The sequence below is a fragment of the Chroicocephalus ridibundus genome, chromosome 1 (assembly GCF_963924245.1).
Source record: "Chroicocephalus ridibundus chromosome 1, bChrRid1.1, whole genome shotgun sequence".
Lineage (NCBI taxonomy): Eukaryota > Metazoa > Chordata > Aves > Charadriiformes > Laridae > Chroicocephalus > Chroicocephalus ridibundus.
Window position 1 is genome coordinate 139,972,306 of NC_086284.1, and position 18,268 is coordinate 139,990,573.

At 43.7% G+C, this 18,268-nt stretch overlaps 1 protein-coding gene across 1 annotated transcript in view; it reads left to right on the plus strand.

Moving 5' to 3' along the window:
• The first annotated feature begins 3,132 nt into the window (after nucleotides 1–3,132).
• ANO2 (anoctamin 2) overlaps nucleotides 3,133–18,268 on the plus strand; it is a 191,298-nt gene continuing 176,162 nt past the window's right edge. The window contains exons 1-3 of the mRNA XM_063322738.1: nucleotides 3,133–3,151; nucleotides 10,090–10,274; nucleotides 13,284–13,685. Coding sequence (XP_063178808.1) covers nucleotides 3,133–3,151; nucleotides 10,090–10,274; nucleotides 13,284–13,685 — 606 coding nt within the window. The remainder of the gene's footprint in view (nucleotides 3,152–10,089; nucleotides 10,275–13,283; nucleotides 13,686–18,268) is intronic.

The following is an 18,268-nucleotide window of genomic DNA, read 5'->3' on the forward strand; positions in this document are numbered from 1 at the left end:
CAGCCTGCCCCAAAAGAGCTGTCTTTCATCTAAGGCTTTAACGGTGCCAGTAAGGCAATGGGCTTAGACTTCCTCCATGCAGGTTCCGATTGCCTTTCACACAGCCCGGTTCCATTTAATGCAACTCTGCTGTTTTCAGAAGCAGTCTTCCCTAGCAGAAGTGAAGAACGTAAGAAGTGAAGAATGAAGAAGCCTATATTCAAGTATCTGCTTAGTAGAGAGTTGTGTACTGTATGAGTGGTAGTGTGCCCACACATCAGACAGCGCTGTGCTTCAGACTGCTTTATTGACATTCACCAGCAGAATCCAGGCTTTGAGGAACATTGTTTTTCAACTTGTACGTACTGCTTGTTTTGAGCTATCTTAGTCTTTGCCTTTCTGCCAATGATTCAGAAGGCGTCCCACCACTTCAGAAGACCAGCTGGATCGTTAAGCATGCTACAGGATAGATTTACAGGAACATTAAATGGATTTGGGGAGGAGTCTTATATAACTTCTTAATTATTAAAAGCATCTAATCTCTCTGATAACTTTTACAGACTCGTAAGCACCACTCCTCTACAGCAGGTGAAACACAATGTAGTACATTGGTATTATTTGTCTCAGCTCTGCATTGTCAGCTAACCCCATACCCAGGTGCCTCAGGAAACATAGCGATGCCAAGCTATGATTTTCTCCGTTGGAAAATGGCCTTAAAAATAGACTACAGACTTAGTTCCATTTTAACCAGATGGATATTGCTTCCTATCATATTGCCTCCTGTGTATATTATTTATTACCTCAGCTAACTGTATTACCTGTAACGGACCCATCCTTATGTCTTATAGGAGCTAGTAACTTGAACCCACATAGGTAGAGCTTTGTGTCCACAGGGATTCCAGCAGGACCTGGCTCTACGTTCCTACACTATCCAAAATTAGTGGGTATGTCTTTCTGTTCTATCATTTAGTTGGTGCAGCATATAATGTGGATATAAAATAGCATAATTTTAAGCAAATATTCATTCCCCTCTCCCGGAGATATGTACGTACAAAGCAGTAGGTTTGCTCTGTGTCAAGGGAGCAGATTAATTGGTTATAAAACATCAAGGCAAAAAGCAGTTCAAGAGTTGCTTCTCTTGGAGTATTCTCTGCCCCACTTTGCTAGCAAAAAGTTACCGGGAGCTCTATGTGATTGCACTATTGCCCTGTAGAAAGTAAGCATAAACATTGAGATCTGTGTAACTGCGGACATTTCAGCAAAGCAATCAAACAAAGAACAATTAATTTCTTCAAAGCGATGGGGTGGTTATGCAATCAAAAAAAATTACAGGCCTCAAAACTTGTATGCGTGGGCTAGTGTGCAAACAAAAGACTATATGAAGTAGCATCCCCCCTACTAGAGAACTTAACACGCAGCAACTGAGAATACTTTTTTTGATTTTTTTTTTTATTTCTGTGATCTAATAGTTTTTAGACTAATCAGTCCAGAAACTTTGGAATCCAGGTTGTTGCCGGTTTTGTAACTGAAAGCCGTTCTGAGGTTAAGATAAGATACTAGCAGGGTAAGAAGAACAATGATTTGATACCTGTTGATACATTACTTAGAAATTAGGAAATGCCATTCCAAAGGAGGAACTAAGAAGGGTGGGGCAATTTAACTTTCCCTATATGAAGACATTATTCTATGTGAATAGAAAAGTAATTATTAAAAAAGTATTCTGTAACGTTTAAAAGTACTCACCTTCCCTGTATGCATAAAGACCCTAATCATTACTTTTCCCCTTTTGTCAGGGGTAAATCGTAGCACAGAAAAGTTTGACTGACCTGTATAAAGCCATTCAAGATGGAGTCTGGGGTCCTAACTTCTCTCCTTTTTAAGTAAAACCAGGCATACAGCATTAATGTAGGTTACACATAAAATTCCTCATATGGCACTTCAGTTGAGCTGAAATAAACAGATGAACGCAGTCATCTAATTTAATCTCATTCTCTTTGGTCTGACTATAGTCATTTCGTTAAAAGGGAAACGACCTCATGACAATTTGTCTGGAGTTTAAAGCAGCATGTGTATTTCTTAGCCTTGCTGGGAAAGTTTTACAGCACCCAGCCCAAGTTTTGGGACACAACAGCCACACCGGTCCCTGTATAAACTCAGTATCTTTGACTGATAGTTTAGCCACAGTACATCTGTACATTTCTCTGTGATATAGAAAACTGCTATTCTTGCTGGTCATGACACAGTGCGCGATGCTAATTCACAAGCTAGTAGAAACACTGTACTTTATTCAGTCACTGAATAAATCCATTTCCCCCTCTCACTCTAGTGAAACTCTTGTAGTGTCCTAAATAGGCTAAAAGAAGAAAAAGGTTTGAACTCCAAATAATTACACCTCCCTCCAATTATCATTAGCAGATTAAAGTCCTTTCTCAGATGGTATTAGTCATCAACAACTTTTCTTCCCAATACATTGCTTAAATAATAAGGTTGCAGGCTAAGCAGGATCCATCACCTGTTCTGATTAGACAGTTGATTACAAGATAATCCCCTGAATATTTCATGAAGGAATGACAGTGCTGCATCCAGGCAGTAAGGTAACTTGAGTAGTTGAGATAGAGCCTTATAAAAAGGTTTCTGCACTTACCTCCTACCTGGAAGCACTGTAAAGCTTTGCTTTACAGCAAAGACACTCTTCCCCACAGAAACCACCTCCAGGATAGTCTAATCCTTGAATAACAGTTTTTGGGACAGAGCTGGCTGGTTTTGCATTAGCTTTTTTCTTCCTTTCCTCCACTGCCTTCTGGGGAGTTAGGACAAGATATGTCTCTTGTTACGTTGCTTGTTGAGGCATTATGGAGCATGAAGACAAGATGCTGAAGTTCCAGCAGAGAATTGCCATGGCCTCTCAGGTCATGGGAGTTTTTCCTTGTCCCCTCTCTTTCCTCCATGATAGTAATCACGAAAACAGAAGGTCTCGAGGTCTCGCTAATTAGCTTCAGTTTGTGGTTTGCTGACAGCAGGATCAAGCCAGGATGGAAATAGCTGCTAGTGCTGTTCACTACTTAAGCCAGGGCAGAAGCAGATTGTGCACACGGTCAGTGTAGCCACATCCTATTAGCACTGACGCAACTTCCAGCCAAACCTCCAGGCAACATGGAAACACACAAACCCGGTAAGTTTATTCTCTGCTTCATTGTTAATTGCTGCCTATGAAGTTTAATAGGTGGAAAGGGGGTGGGTAACAGAGAAAGGAATACTTTGAAAGGACTTATCTGTCTTCTTTCAGGACATTTTCAAAAAAGGAAATACAAAAAGAAAAATCTGTGGCCCAGGTTACATGCAGACAGCTCAGAGACAAAACATGCAGAGTTCATTTCTTCTGAAGTCTCGGGAGTGCAGCTGTGGGTCAGTGTTGTGATCCTTGTGGAAAAGACAATCGCTAGGCAAATGTCGTGTGCTGGACTTCTGCTGTTTCCACCTGCATTTGCCTTATTGCAATGCAACTGGGGGGAGTGAGCGATATCCTTTTTCAGAAGACAATGTGCAGCAGTGAGCTTTCAGTTCCCATATGCAACGAACAAATCTGCTCAGTACATAAAACCTTTGTGTTTGAGTTCCCAGTGTACAAGCTTACAATAATGTTCAGGGCTGATACTGTGTCACTATTACTTTACTGCTACAGTCAAAAGCTCTGTGGTTCTTTCCACATTATCTCATTGTTTCTGGGGCCGCAGCTCTGCTATGAACTCCAAACTATGTTACACCTCACTGAATTCTGCTATTTCTGTGCTTTCCCATCCAGTCTCCTTCCTAAAATTATTTGTGTATCAGACCACAGTGTGCAAAGAGCCATTAGATTTAATGCCTACTGCTGATCTTTGTTTAGTTATTCCAGTGTCCTTTTTCTATCTCTGGACCTTCACTGTTGGACTTAGTCCTGATATATGCTTTATGTCGGAAAAATCTGGTATTTTCTGTAGTCTTTACATGTAGAGTAGAATTGGGAAAAAAAACCTACCAACCCAAAACAACCAAAACCAACAGGAGGCGAGTCTGTAAAGTTATATTCACAGTTGTGTTATATAGATACAGCTCCATTAATTCTTCAGGTAATGTAAATATTCATAAGGCATCTCAGGGTTTTGTGTTTTGTACTGTGTGGTTCCCGCACCTGTCTCCACAGCTCTACTCTGTTTCCTTCATTCTTGACCATTCAGGTTCATAGCCTTCCACCCTTTAAGAGACTCTTTGTCTCATGGTATGTGCCAGAGGTGAATGAGCATCTTCATTAACTGAGGTACATTCTTCCCGCTCCTAATGTTGGAGGTGAGGGCTCCTGTGTACAAGGTTCTAACCAAAGGAGCACAATCAAAGGTTTGTACATTTGTGTCTGTGACCACAGATATTCAGGTCAGTCAAAGCCAGCAATGAGCCGTGCTCCCCCTTGCCTGCCCCGTCTGTTTGAGGTGCTGCAATGCTGTTGTTCAGGGGCAGACTGTGAGGGCCCGGAGTGCATCCCCCTTCTAGGCGTTTAGTTGGCCATGTTAAAGAGTTTAGCTGGCTGAGTCCAAGGCCAGCTCCTTCATCAACCAGAGCTGTTTTGAAGAAAGCTCAGGTGAGCTGCCCTCCTTTCCCTTGGGAGCTTCTTTTCAGATAAGGCTTTACTGCTCGCCCCCGCCTGTTTTACGCTGCAGCTGAGCTACATCTGCACCAGGTCTTGGACCTTTGCCAGTTTGGCCCTGACTTGGACCCAGGGGCTCTGCTTCCCAGCTTGACCTCAGACCTGCCTTGTCACTGGGGGATTACTGAGCTGTGTCCAACCCTGATCACTGTTTCCAGCACTGACCCTGACCTGGACTTGCTGCTCTGCATCTGGTCTTCCTGTCAGTGGGGGTCACTGTGCCCTATCATGCTGTGCTCCAGGCTCACCTTTCCCTGTGGAGCAGATGGCCACGAGCCTCCTTTTCCCGAAAATGATTGTAAATGGATTGTTATTATCCTTTGTGTCAGCGACTCTTACTTTAAAGAATCAGTGAATATGCATTCACACAAAGGGCCAGAGGGTTATGGACAAGCCTCTCTGTTTACCGCATATTAACAGCTTCCTGAATCATTGTAGTGTCAAAGTGCATGGTGATATGGGAAGAAGCTCAGCTTGTGCCAGAATTACTTCTTGAGCACAGCTCCACCAAACTCAACACAGCTGCAACAGAGTGTGATTTCCTCCACTGTGTCTTCAAGACTACCATTAGTGCCTTTTAAGAATCATAGGAATTAAAGACAGACAAGGCTTTTTGGATTGTCTCTAATGCTCTCTAACGCAGCATGGTACAAATTAAAGAAAATTTATGATTAGAGGGCATGAAGCCTACCATGAAGAGGAGGAACTTAGAGGAAGCTTCTGGGAAATGGAAGTATAGGTGTGGCTTGGAGGAAGTAACAAGGTTTAAGACAACATCAGAGATGGAACAGCCCCGCTAAAGCTTAAGATAGGTAGCACAGCCCCATGCAATTCCCTGACTACTTTCCATCTTCATCACATTGTCCTAGCCATATGCCCTGGGCTAGCAGACCTCCTGGGGAATGAAACTGGGGATGCAACCACAGGGACAAAGAAGTGGAGCTAGAAGTAGAAAACATAATTTTTTCAGGTTTGCCACTTCCTACTTGTTCCCCCACAGCTGAGTTTCCACCAAGAGACATGAGATCCAAATTTGCAGCCTGTGGTTTGAGTCCTCATACAGTACCTTTCAGATTGCAGATGGGAAGGGAAAAAACACCTATGAGAAATCCTGAGTAATGCCTTTGACAGCCTGGGCGCATCTGCCTGTCTGGACCCCATTCCAACATTCAGTTTGAAATGCCACATCCTGAGCCTCCAGGACACACAGCAAGGAGATGCTCTGAGTAGGAATTAGTATCTCAGTTGTGTCCCTTTACATTTGGCTGTACTTAACACTGTTTCCTCTTTCCTCCCCAGCCTCCAGAATACGACCAGAGAAGAAATACTCTTTATAGAGGGAACTGTCTAATGTTGAGTTTAGTTATGGGACTGATTTCAGTAGAAGCAGCTAAGTAATAGGGGACTAAACATCTAAATAGTTCTTAAACCATCCTGAAGAAAGAAATATCAGATATCTGAAATTTAAAGGTCAAACTCTATCCTTCTTTTATTCAAAAAAGGAGTTTGAGAACACTGCACTAATCTAAATTATCTTTAATGAAACCTACTGCACCTTTTCCTCCAAGTAATATTGAATAAAGAATGGATTTCCTACATAAAAAAATTATTCCTAGACATTTTCTCTCGGTGGCCTGTTTCCTTTAAGCTTGACCAACATACATTCCCTTGTGTCTGGTGATAATTGGTATATTGAAGAAACAAGAGGTGGCAGTTTAAAACAGAAAACAGCAGTGCAATGAAAATGCTTGCATACTTATACAGGCATAACCGGCTGTATTGAAATGAGCAACTCTAGATGCGCATGTTCAGGACCGAGAAGTCATCAACTTAGTGGGGACCTAAAGAACACATGTGTAACCATGGTACATCTTTTTATTTATATATATCCTTTAAAGAAGATATGTTTAAGTTGAGCTACAGAGAAACAGTAAATTCAAGTAGTTCTTTTTCATACCTACTTGGAGGGTGGAAGGAATAACAAGTTTGCCAAACAATGCTCCTAAATTGCAGATGTTTTTAACAGCCTTGCAGAGGAGTCTGTGCGAGTACAGGTATACTTCTGACTGTGGTGTCTTTCAGAAATGCAGCCCATTTTCTGATACTTAACCGGAAAGAGAGGAGGATAAATGAAAGCAGGCCAACGTCTGTGCCCTGGGTAGCCAAACCATTTATAGTGTATTCTGCAAGTGGTTGTGCCTGTGGTAATCTGACCATCTGGACCACTCAGATCGGATAATTAGCTGTTACTCAGGATTTAATACAGAGCTCCTAATTAGGTAGAGTCCCTTAATGCATATTTCACAAGCATTGCAGTCCTTTAATACACCCTCTCACTCCTTCCACTTTTGGCAGTACGTGCAGCTTCTACATCATTGCACTTTAGACAAGGAACTGGAAACTCAAATGGTGAGGTCAATTGGTACACATGCATCTGACCTGTAAGCTTACAAAAAGCCGAAGCAAAGGAGTGCAGAGAGACTGTGTGAGCAAGTAGATGATTACTGGCTGTGAATTAGCATTGGAACTAGAGCTGGTCACTGGTCTCTGTGCTGGACATACCTTGTCCTTGGAAGCCATTTACAACTTAAAGAAGTTTGACAGGAGGGATGGCTCCCAGGCTGTTTTTCTGGAATGAGTGTATTTCTTGAATATTTGCTTTCCAGGTTGAATTCAAGATTCACTCTATTGCTGTTCTCTGGGATATCTGTCTCTCTCTCTCTATATATATATATATATCTGTACCAAAGCTATGCATGTGTGCATGTATAAAACTGTATATATATACCCATACATACACACACAGCTTGTTTCTATTGACACTAATTCCTCTAGAATATTTACAGAATGAGAACATGTAAGGCCAGATGTCATAAAGGCTTACAGGGTAGAATGAGGTCAGGCAGCATCTGAAGCAGAAGCCCCTGAGGTACTGAGTGCAGTACCACAGGCAAGCACTGTCAAATGTGGAACTCATTCACAACAAAGCATTTTGATTCAGTCAGTTTGATCTGGGAAGATGAAAAGCTTTTGGGAGAACAGGAGTCTTCCAAATTCAGATATGGAAATTGCATTTCTATTGAAAAACTTATTCTGACTGGAAGTCCCTGACTGCCTCGCCTGCTTACCAGTGTTAACCTCAGGTTCGTGACACAGTTCTGGAGGTTGGGAAGCATAATGGAAATGAAATCATTTTATTATAAATGAAATGCAGATTTTTTTCCTAGGCCCAGTTAAAAGGACTGGGAAGAAAAAAAGGTCTTTAATTGACTGTGCAAAGGTCTTGTGAGATATCCCAGGCTTAGTCTGAAAATACTGGAGAAACACTGTGTGTAGCCTTTGGGAATGAAACCTTCACTTATTAATTATTTTGCTTGGAGTTTCCCTTGTGGCATCATTATGTGCTTCATTAAAGTAAACCAATGCAAGCCTCCTTGAGAGATCAGAAAAGGAAGATTGGCGAGTCAATCTATGGTACTGTTCAAGTGCTGCAGGACCCTAATCCATTATTGATAGAAAACATAAGAATAATTTAGGGGTCAGGCTCCCCCCTCTCCAAGCATTACCATTTTACTGGCCCCTCTCTTAGTGCATGATTGTGGGTAAGTAGATTCAGTCTGTGTAGAGGGCATACAAGATTAGCAGTAGGACGCAATGTCTGCCTTACACTCTTTGGGGGAAAAAAAAAAAAGAAAGGATTCAATTAAATAAGGGGGAAATATGACTTTGAGATTTTAGCAATCTGCCCCTGTGCAAATAAAAAAAAAAAGAGGAAAAAAAAGAGAGAGAGACAAAGTTTTGCTATCACCATCTAGAAGAATGGATCCTTTTAGATTTTCCTTGAATTATTTGAAGATGATGATCACTGCACAACTCTATAGGTTTCCTGCATACAGACACATCCTTCAATGCTCTGTCTTTTGAGATGCAATTTAAGGTATTTCTGCCACCAGTTGGCTATTTCAGCAATGCAGGAGAAACACTCTTCAGTCACATGAACGCTGAGAAAGAGACACAGCCTTCCCTCTTCCCCTGCTTCCATCACCATGAGGAAGGTGTGGAGTAAACTGCTCAAATTTCCCAGCACTTTCTTGTGGAGAAGGGTGAATTTTCTTTCTCATAACACAGTGCAGCAGACTGGAAAGTAACCATACTATGCTGTTGAAGCTTCATGTTTCCTTAGACAGAATGTGAAAGTGGGGGAAAAAAACGGCAGCATTCCCAGGATTCCAGTTATTTCTTCTTCCAGAGGAAGACAAAAGTCCTGACTGGAAAGGCATGGCGCTCTGTCTGTTTAGTGGCAGCAGGTCTAATTGTGTGGGTAGATGGGTCTGCTACACCTACGTCTTCTCTCTGGTAGAAAACACTAATGCTTGAAGGACTCAGCTGTAGTTTTTCACTCCGGTAAGCTTCTCAAAGAAACTTGAAAAGATCTATCAAAAGATCAAAAAGTAAAGACCAATCAACCCCATTTCAGTTATAGCACCACTAGAGGGGGAAAGAGCATGAAATATTGGTATGTCAAAAAAGTTTCTGTCCCCATTATTTTTTTTATCATCATTTTTTTCACTGTACTACTGCCTGTATGGGATTGACTTTCTGCATTTCCTACCTGTGACCAAGATAGTCTTCTCATATCTTGTTGTTGCTGTACACGGCGCTATGGCAGGTGGTGGTGGTGGTGAACAGGGAATGTCATGTAACTCCTCTCCCCCTCCAGCTCCTACACTATGATGCCTCGTGGCCATGTCATTTTCCAATACAAGAGACGGTGAAGACATCTAAAATGAAAGGGTTTCAAGACATTAGTCCCTCAAGCCAAAACATGTAGGCATAAATTTAGAGGTACTTTATGAGAATTGCACACCATTACGTGTCCAAAAGTTAAGAGTTCTTAGTGGAATTGGACCATTAGCAAGAAGTTTGGACCTGTACCTGATCCCATTAGATTTGGTTACATCACACTAGAGCTGAAACACAGTCCATTTCAGGCCTAGTTGTAAGCTGTAAGCAAACGTGACTCAGTTCGTTTGCAGTAATTAGGCTTCCATCTGGCAGGAGTACTGCACCTAGAAAACCAGGGCACAGTCACTTAAGACGCACAGCGCGCTCATGTCCTGGGAGTACTTTGCTAGCTGCAAAGCACTGACTGTCCAGCTCCTAACCTCATGACAGGAGTAAAAACATTATTGACCCACCAGGGCAGTGCTGAGCTAAGTGCAGTGTTGTGTCATCATTCCCCCTTCCCCAGCAGTTCACCCAGGTAATTACCCGCTGTTCCTCTGCAGCTGTATGCACCCCTTCTCCATTTATTGAAGCGCAGCATCTGAAGTTGAATAGTATCTATTAACTGCCCTATTTCCTGTTCCTTTAGGAAACTACCTGCACAAAAACTGCTTTATATTACAATACTTACCTCTTATTTTCAGACTTTCCTCTAGTGTCTTCACACCCAACTCTGAACAGACAGAAGACGGCAAAATCAGCAAGGTACTCTTTGTCATCATACAACAGCAAATACCTCACAGTTCCTCAAAACCGGAATTCCTTTCATGGCAGCAGGATCAATGGAGCTTTTGAAGCACCTAGCTGTACAGAGTCCTTCAGCAGTTCTGTAAGTAGGATTTTATGTTCATTAATTTACCTCTAATACCTTTGTGATGAGGAAGAACCTTGACGCAGGGTGAGCAGAGCATTGTGCACTCCTCCTGTGCCAGAATGTCACATGGTGAGGAAAGCAGTGCAAATTTAGGGCCAGAAGATGTCCTTACTGAAATCTGTGGGAGTTTTGATTTGCTTTCTGTGCAATAGACACCCATAATAATGGGGATACCACTTTGCTGCCAAGAGTGAAGAAAAGAGTCAACAGAGAGGGAGGGAGAGAGAGGCATTGTTTTATCTCCTCATCGTTTTATTCTCTGTAACTCCAGCAACATCAAATGTTGCTATGGTGCTCTCTCAGGTGGCTGGGATGTGGCAGCTGGCTACACAAAAGTAATAAACAGGAAAATCTCTTAGCAACTTTTCATGTTCTCCAACCTCCTCGCTCCCTCTCCTGTGTTTTGTTTGTGCTTCTCATTTCTGCCCACACTTGCCAGTAAGGGAGGAGATGATGCTTAGAGCTCCTCTTCTCTAGAGTCAGCTAATGCATTGCGTTGTGCCAGTGACCTGGCAGTGGTGACATCACTACTTCTGCGCTGTATAGCGTGAAGCCCTCTGGAAGAGAGACGAGAAATCTGCAACGGGTTTCTCTTCACTGTGGGAGAGATATGGATCCAGGAGGTTTGCATGGACTGCCTGTGAGTACTACATGAAGATGTATTGAATGTGGAAATGGGGAATTGCAATAAAATGCTGTCTCCCAAGCAGTTTTACATTCTGCCAGGATGAGGCGTGGAGTGTAAGTTTAGATATGCCTAAAGGGAATGTATATACACTTTACACATAAAGTGTGTGGTAAGCGTAATGTGCAGAACAGATTATTCGGTGGTAATTTCATGAAAGAATGAACGATGTAGTATGCATATAAAAACAAGATTTATTTAGTGATATGATGATTGCAAGCTACTTTGTGGGAAACCAAGTGAAGTGAAGCAGTGAAAAACAAGTATTTGGGAGAACTTGGGGTATATAATAATATGCACATTTATATAATACCTTCAAAAATTAATGTTGTGTTAACAAATGAGAAAATTGCTATACAGTACGCTTAGTTAACTTTGCATTCAGGACTAACGGTGCATGTAATGGACAGGGAGATAGGGAGAGAAAGAAATCTGTAACTGGTACCTGTCAAGATTTTACTTGTATAGCCACCTATGGGAACCATAAATGTCTGGAATTAGGTTACAGGCTGATTGCTTTGGATCAGGTTAACCCTATTTGTTTACTTCTGTGTCGTTCCCCAGCCACTGGATGGCTAGTGGCACTCTAATGGATGACACATATAGAGGTCTGTGAAGGGCTTTAAGATACAGCGTTGAGCTGGAAATGGTGGTTGGTAACAGTTTTGGAAAACATATGGGCCGTCTTAATGAACAAGAAGTGAAAGTGAATGCCTTACATTTGATATCAGTGTTCGACATTGGTGCCACAGAATTGCTATCCAAGCAGGGGTGCGGTGGTAGGGGTTAGCACTGGAACAGCTTCACCCCAGAAGGGTTCAGATAGTGGAGACAAGGAGGCAGGGATGGTCCGAGGGGGCAACTGAGCGCAACGTAGGCAATTTGAATGATTTCTAGTCATTCCTTTTGCAGAATTACTGGTCACTTACATAGTCTTTTCACAATATGTTAAAATACAGATCAGCTAGCATTTTTAGCCATCCATGGGGCACATCCTCTCTAATCCCTGCTATTTTCCAAAGCATTTCTGTCCAGCTCTTGTACCACATTGAGGATATTTCTCCCATTCTAGCACAGACCAGTTTCTTCCCTTTCTTCCTGCACACAGTTTTTTGCTTCCCTCCCCTGCCCAGCTTTGCTCCACAGCACATCCTTTCCCCTATCCCAGTCTGTAATGTGATCCTTATTCTCACTTCTCCATTCCATTTCAAAATCTCAGTATCATAGAATCATAGACTTGTGTAGGTTGGAAAAGACCTTTAAGATCATGAGTCCAATCATCAACTTAACACTGCCAAAACCACCACTAAACCGTGTCCCTCAGCACCACGTTTACACGGCTTTTAAATACCTCCAGGGATGGTGACTCAGACGCTTCCCTGGGCAGCCTGTTCCAATGCTTGATAACACTTTTGGTGAAGAAATTTTTCCTAATATCCATCCTAAACCTCCCCTGGTGCAACTTGAGGCCATTTCCTCTAGTCCTACCTCTTGTTACTTGGGAGAAGAGACAGACCCCCACCTCGCTACAACTTCCTTTCAGGTAGTTGTAGAGAGCGATAAGGTCTCCCCTCAGCCTCCTTTTCTCCAGGCTTAAGAGTCCCAGCTCCCTCAGCCTCTCCTCATAAGACTTGTGCTCCAGACCCCTCACCAGCTTCATTGCCCTTCTCTGGACTCACTCCAGCACCTCAATGTCTTTCCTGTATTGAGGGGCCCAAAACTGAACACAGTATTTGAGGTGCAGTCTCATCAGTGGAGGGGGAAATCGTTCCCCTCACCAGTACAGGGAGACAATCACTTCCCCAGTCCTGCTGGACACACTATTTCTGATCCAGACCAGGATACTGTTGGCCTTCTTGGCCACCTGGGCACACTGCTGGCTCATACCTAGCCAGCTGTTGACCAACACCCCCAGGTCCTTTTCTGACGGGCAGGTTTCCAGTCACTCTTCTCCTGTATGATCTGTGTACATGCAGGAGGATAGAGGCAGCGTCGGTGTGTGCCTCCATACCCGACCGTCAGGTACGTAGGCAGATATCCCACGTGTTGGGATAAGGCCGCTATCTTTAGCCACTCTCATTTGCTTTTGGTCGGAGGAGGTCAGCGTGACTTCATCTGGTCTGCAGAGAGCATGTTTGTAGGCCATTCTGATCACCGGCTGACCTCCAGTTTTGACTCTGTGCACCTTTATGTGCTTGTGTGTAGATAGACCCCAGGCCAGCCAACCTGTTGGGCTTTTTGGCTTTCTTGTCGGTGAGACTCGTGTGTTTCTCTCCCAGATTATAAACAATTACCTGGACGGGACGCAAGGAGGGGCCGTGGACAAGGCAGCGCCGAGTGGCATGCATTTCAGGGACAGCAAGAGAAAGGTCGACTACGTGTTAGCCTACCACTACCGAAAACGCCTGGCTCGGCACCCACCTGGCGTGGCCTCACCTAAGCCGACACACAGATCTGCCTCCTTGGCCCTGGTTTCCAACGGAGGGACCGAGAAGGGCCGTGCTGAGCCACAGCAGCAGGACGGTGGCCAACGTGTCCCCCAGGAGCAGCCGGGGCTGCCGGGGATAGAGGTGATCGAGCTCGGCCCACTGGATGCCCTGGAGGAGGAGAAGCGGCTGCAGCGGGAGGAGTACGAGCGCAACTTGTTGGAAGCAGGGCTGGAGATAGAGAAAGACCCTGAGGTAAAAGGGGGAGAGTAGCTCTTCATGCATGGCACCAGGTGCCCCGATGGGTAGTGGTCGCTTCGGTATCAGAGGTGGCTATGTGCAGGATGCAGCCACGGCTGGGCCATGCTGTCAGGGCAGCTCAGCGGCGGCTGGGTGCCCAGGGCATGGCTGCCGGCTCTCCCTGCTGGCAAGGAGCCCGGCTGTGGCCATACGTTAGGGCCCGGCCTGACCTGCCTTCATTCCTGCCCTGCATTAGTGTAAACTGAGAGGCAAATCACACCTGTGCTGACTCTTAAAAATGAGAGTATATGCCACTTTCTTTCTAACACAGTCCCACTGATTCCCCCACTGTCGCCTCTGCAGTCGTAGCACGTGTAGGGTGGTCTGGAGGTATGTCTCATGGACAGCTTGAGCAGCTAATCCTGAAGACAGTTTGTTCCTGCTGAACAGTAGTTCAGTACTGAACAGCCCTGGGTCAAATGCTGCCGCCGTGGCAACCCCCAGTTAGGGATCTGCAGGAATATGTTGTACAAGCTATTTTATGCATGCCTAAAATATGGCATGAAGCCAAGAATAAGATGTCAGAGGTGTTTCTGTATTGCTTGGTTCTTACTGCCTAGGAAATACATGGTTGTTATTGTTGTTTAATGCACTACTGAATCTTATTTCAGCAGAAAACATATTTCTTTACCTAAATGTTCTCATGGCATGCAGTGGACACACTTTTCTTACCAGAAAATGTGTTTACATTTTAATACTGTTAAAATGAAGAAAGGCTCTCAAGTAATTTGCTGGAATACAAAGCGCTGTTAAGATATTTCATATTTCCTCAGAATAACTTGGTTCCCAGCCATACCTAAATTTTGTGTCATTTTATTCATTCCACCCACAAAATGAACAGCTCCTAGGCTGCAACAGGAGAACCTCCCAGGCTTTAATGTATTTATTCTCACCACATGTGCATGATGTTGGAAAGCGCTATGGTCATATCAGCTGGGAGCTGTGGTTAGGTCACTTGACTGCAGCCAGTCGGTCTATTGAGCTGAGCACGGGTCTTCCAAATCCCATGTTGACACATTGAGTTCTGTGCTATCCCTCTGGACCTCTTTGAAAGCCACGGATATTTATATCCACTGAAGGGGAGTCTTTGCTGGGTTCTAGTTTTAGGTGCTCCATTGTTTTTGACACCAAATTTAAGAAACTTAGGTCTTCTTTTCAGAGGTGCTGAGAACTTACAGCTCATATTGCTTTCAGTGCAACCACTCAACACTCCCAAAAGGGGGACCAAATTGCAGATTGCGTCTGAAAATTTGAGTCTAGCTAACTTGGCATAGTGAACACAAGTTAAATATCACTGGCAGGAATAGAAAGAAATAGAAAGCCCTTTTGACTCTTAACATTTTCCTTGCTCAGTTTGCTGAGTTGCAGGTGGCTATGGGTTGTATTTCACTGCATACCCTGGCTGAGCCATCCTTGCACTGAACAGAAAAAAGTGATCTCAGATTCTGATTCTTTTATGCTAAACATTTGGGTTAAGGTTCAATACTGCTAACACATGACTATCTTACCGCTATGATTTTTATAACCAAATTGCATAAACCCCCTGAGAACAGCTGGTTTTGGAGGCTTCTTTCAGTTCTGAATTTCATCAGAACCTGAAAAGTCTAGCTGGAGATTTGGATTTGATTATTCGATTCATTACTTACCCGAAGTCCAGCTGGATTCAAATTCTGGTTCAGACCCCTTCCAAGTGATGACATGCACTCTTAAATAATATACAAAGTAATAAATGATGTCATAGAGATGGTCAAGAAAAAAACTTTTTGTCACAGTTTTCCTTCTGTAGAGGAAAAGGCTTTTTGTAAATGTTCCGAGGAAATTGTTTTGCAACCTTTTTTTTTTTATGGGAAAAATTAATTGATTTTGAAAATTACAAAAAATGCAATCCCATCACTTCTCTATCTGTATACATGTATGTACATAATCACTCCTGCCCCCCCAACACACAAGCTGTCTAATCAAAAGGGAAGGTGTTTTTCCCTCCAGAATCTCCTGAGAAACTGGAAAGGACCAGGCGTTATCCTTTTACTTCCCTGACCAAGACATGTGGCTTTTAGTTCCTTTTCTTTTTCTGACTTCACTTTAGGGTTTTTTTTCCTCCTGTTAGTTAACTCCTGTTAAAACATGCTGAAGCTGCTGTTGTTATCTTGCTGTGAATTTCACAGAACGTGCTGATCAGGCACATATGAAGGGTACAGCTGGCCTTATATGTTTATTAAAATTGTGTGTTGAACTGATATGAGAAAAACTTCTGATTTTAGTCCTAGTGAAACGATGTGAATAGTTCATTAAACTCAGAATAGTCTTAATCATAGCATGCTATATTTTTAGTGAATACCACAGTAGACTTTCAACTCCTACATTTCTAGTGGTGTACACTGAACAGGCGTGTTTGGGGTTTTTTGTTTGTTTGTTTCAGTGCTAGTATAACAAATGGATCTTTTTCATATAGTATTATTGGAAGTTGAGGCATATTCTATAATACATATCTCACTCTTGCCATATGTTCTAGACCAGGTCCTAAGATGAGTCTATTCTCCTGTTGTGCTGGCTGCAAAGATAACTCAAAACAGTTGTATGTGCTGCAGCTCCTGTATGAGGGATTCTACTTTTGGACCCTTGGGTTAGAACAGGTCTTAGTTTCTCTACCTTATGTCACCTGCATACGGTCTTGCAAAGAAACATATTATTTCCAGAACAATAGGATATCCCGAATACAATCGCTTTCCTGAAACAGCGTCAGTTTTTACTTGAAGCAATAGCAATAGAAAGGAAGAGAGCTAAAGGGTATCTGCTGTGTCTGTGGTCTTCAATAAACATCTCTGCACTGTCCTTTCTATGTGGCCTAGAGTAGCTATACAGCTATAAAAATTATCTTTGATACAGCATATGTAGTTAGGTTCTTGTTAACCTCATTGCTTGAATAAAAAAAACCCCACCACTCCCCCCCGCCCCCAAAAAAATAAAAAAAGGATCAAGCCATTGTCCTCTGGGAGTCCTGAAGGATATATTTACTAAGCTATACAGCTGATTCAGCATTTAATGACTTCTAAGGGCATCTGTCGTTTTCTGGCTGGTAAGTTGCTTAATCTCAGTTAACTCTACTTTGTAAAGACTGTAAACTTGATTAATCTAAATGAACTAAGTACAGCATCTTTTGCATCGGGCTACTCAGTCTACTAACCTCACAGGATATTTGAGTTCCTGCAGAAGCTGATTTTGTAGGCTAAAAATCATAGAATCATGGAATCATAGAATTGTTAGGGTTGGAAGGGACCTTAAAGATCATCTAGTTCCAACCCTGCTGTGAGGGACACCTCACACTAGATCAGGTTGCTCAGAGCCCCATCCAGCCTGGCCTTACAAACTTCTAAGGATGTGGCTTCCACAACCTCTCTGGGCAACCTGTTCCAGTGTCTCACCACCCTCACGGTGAAGAACTGCTTCCTAACGTCCAATCTGAATCGACCCATCTCTAGTTTTAATCCATTCCCTCTAGTCCTACCATTACCCGACATCCTAAAAAGTCCCTCACCAGCTTTCTTGTAGGCCCCCTTAAGATACTGGTAGGCCACTAGAAGGTCTCCACGGAGCCTTCTTTTCTCCAGACTGAACAACCCCAACTCTCTCAGTCTGTCCTCATAGGAGAGGTGCTCCAGCCCTCTGATCATCCTTGTGGCCCTTCTCTGGACACGTTCCAGCACGTCCATATCTCTCTTGTAGTAGGGGCTCCAGAAATGGATGCAGTACTCCAGGTGGGGTTTCATGAGAGTGGAGTAGAGGGGGAGAATCACCTCCCTCGACCTGCTGGCCACGCTTCTCCTGATGCAGCCCAGGGTACGATTGGCTTTCTGGGCTGCTAGTGCACACTGACGGCTCATGTTGAGCCTCTCGTCCACCAGCACCCCCAAGTCCTTTGCTTCAGGGCTGCTCTCAAGCCAGTCACTGCCCAGCCTATATCGGTGCTTGGGATTGCCCCGACCCAGATGGAGGACCTTGCACTTGGTCTTGTTGAACTTCATGAGGTTGACATGGGCTCACTTCTCCAGCCTGTCAGGGTTCCTCTGGAAGGCATCCCTTCCCTCCAGCGTGTCAGCCGCTGCACACAGCTTGGTGTCGTCGGCAAACTTGCTGAGGGTGCACTCTATGCCAGTGTCCATGTCGCTGACGAAGATGTTAAACAAGACTGGTCCCAGTACTCATCCTTGAGGGACTCCACTTGTCACTGGCCTCCACTTGGACATGGACCCATTGACAGCCACTCTTTGGGTGCGGCCATCAAGCCAGTTCTTTATCCACTGAATTGTCAGTCCATCAAAGCCATATTTTATCAGCTTGGAGACCAGGATGTCATGCGGGACAGTGTCAAAGACTTTGCTCAGGTCCAGGTAAATGGTGTCAGTTGCTCTCCCCTTGTCTATTGATGTTATGACCGTCTCATAGAAGGCCACCGGGTTTGTCAGGCACAATTTGCCCTTGGTGAAGCTGTGTTGGTTGTACCCAATCACCTCTTTGTTATTCTTCTGCCTCAGCAGTGC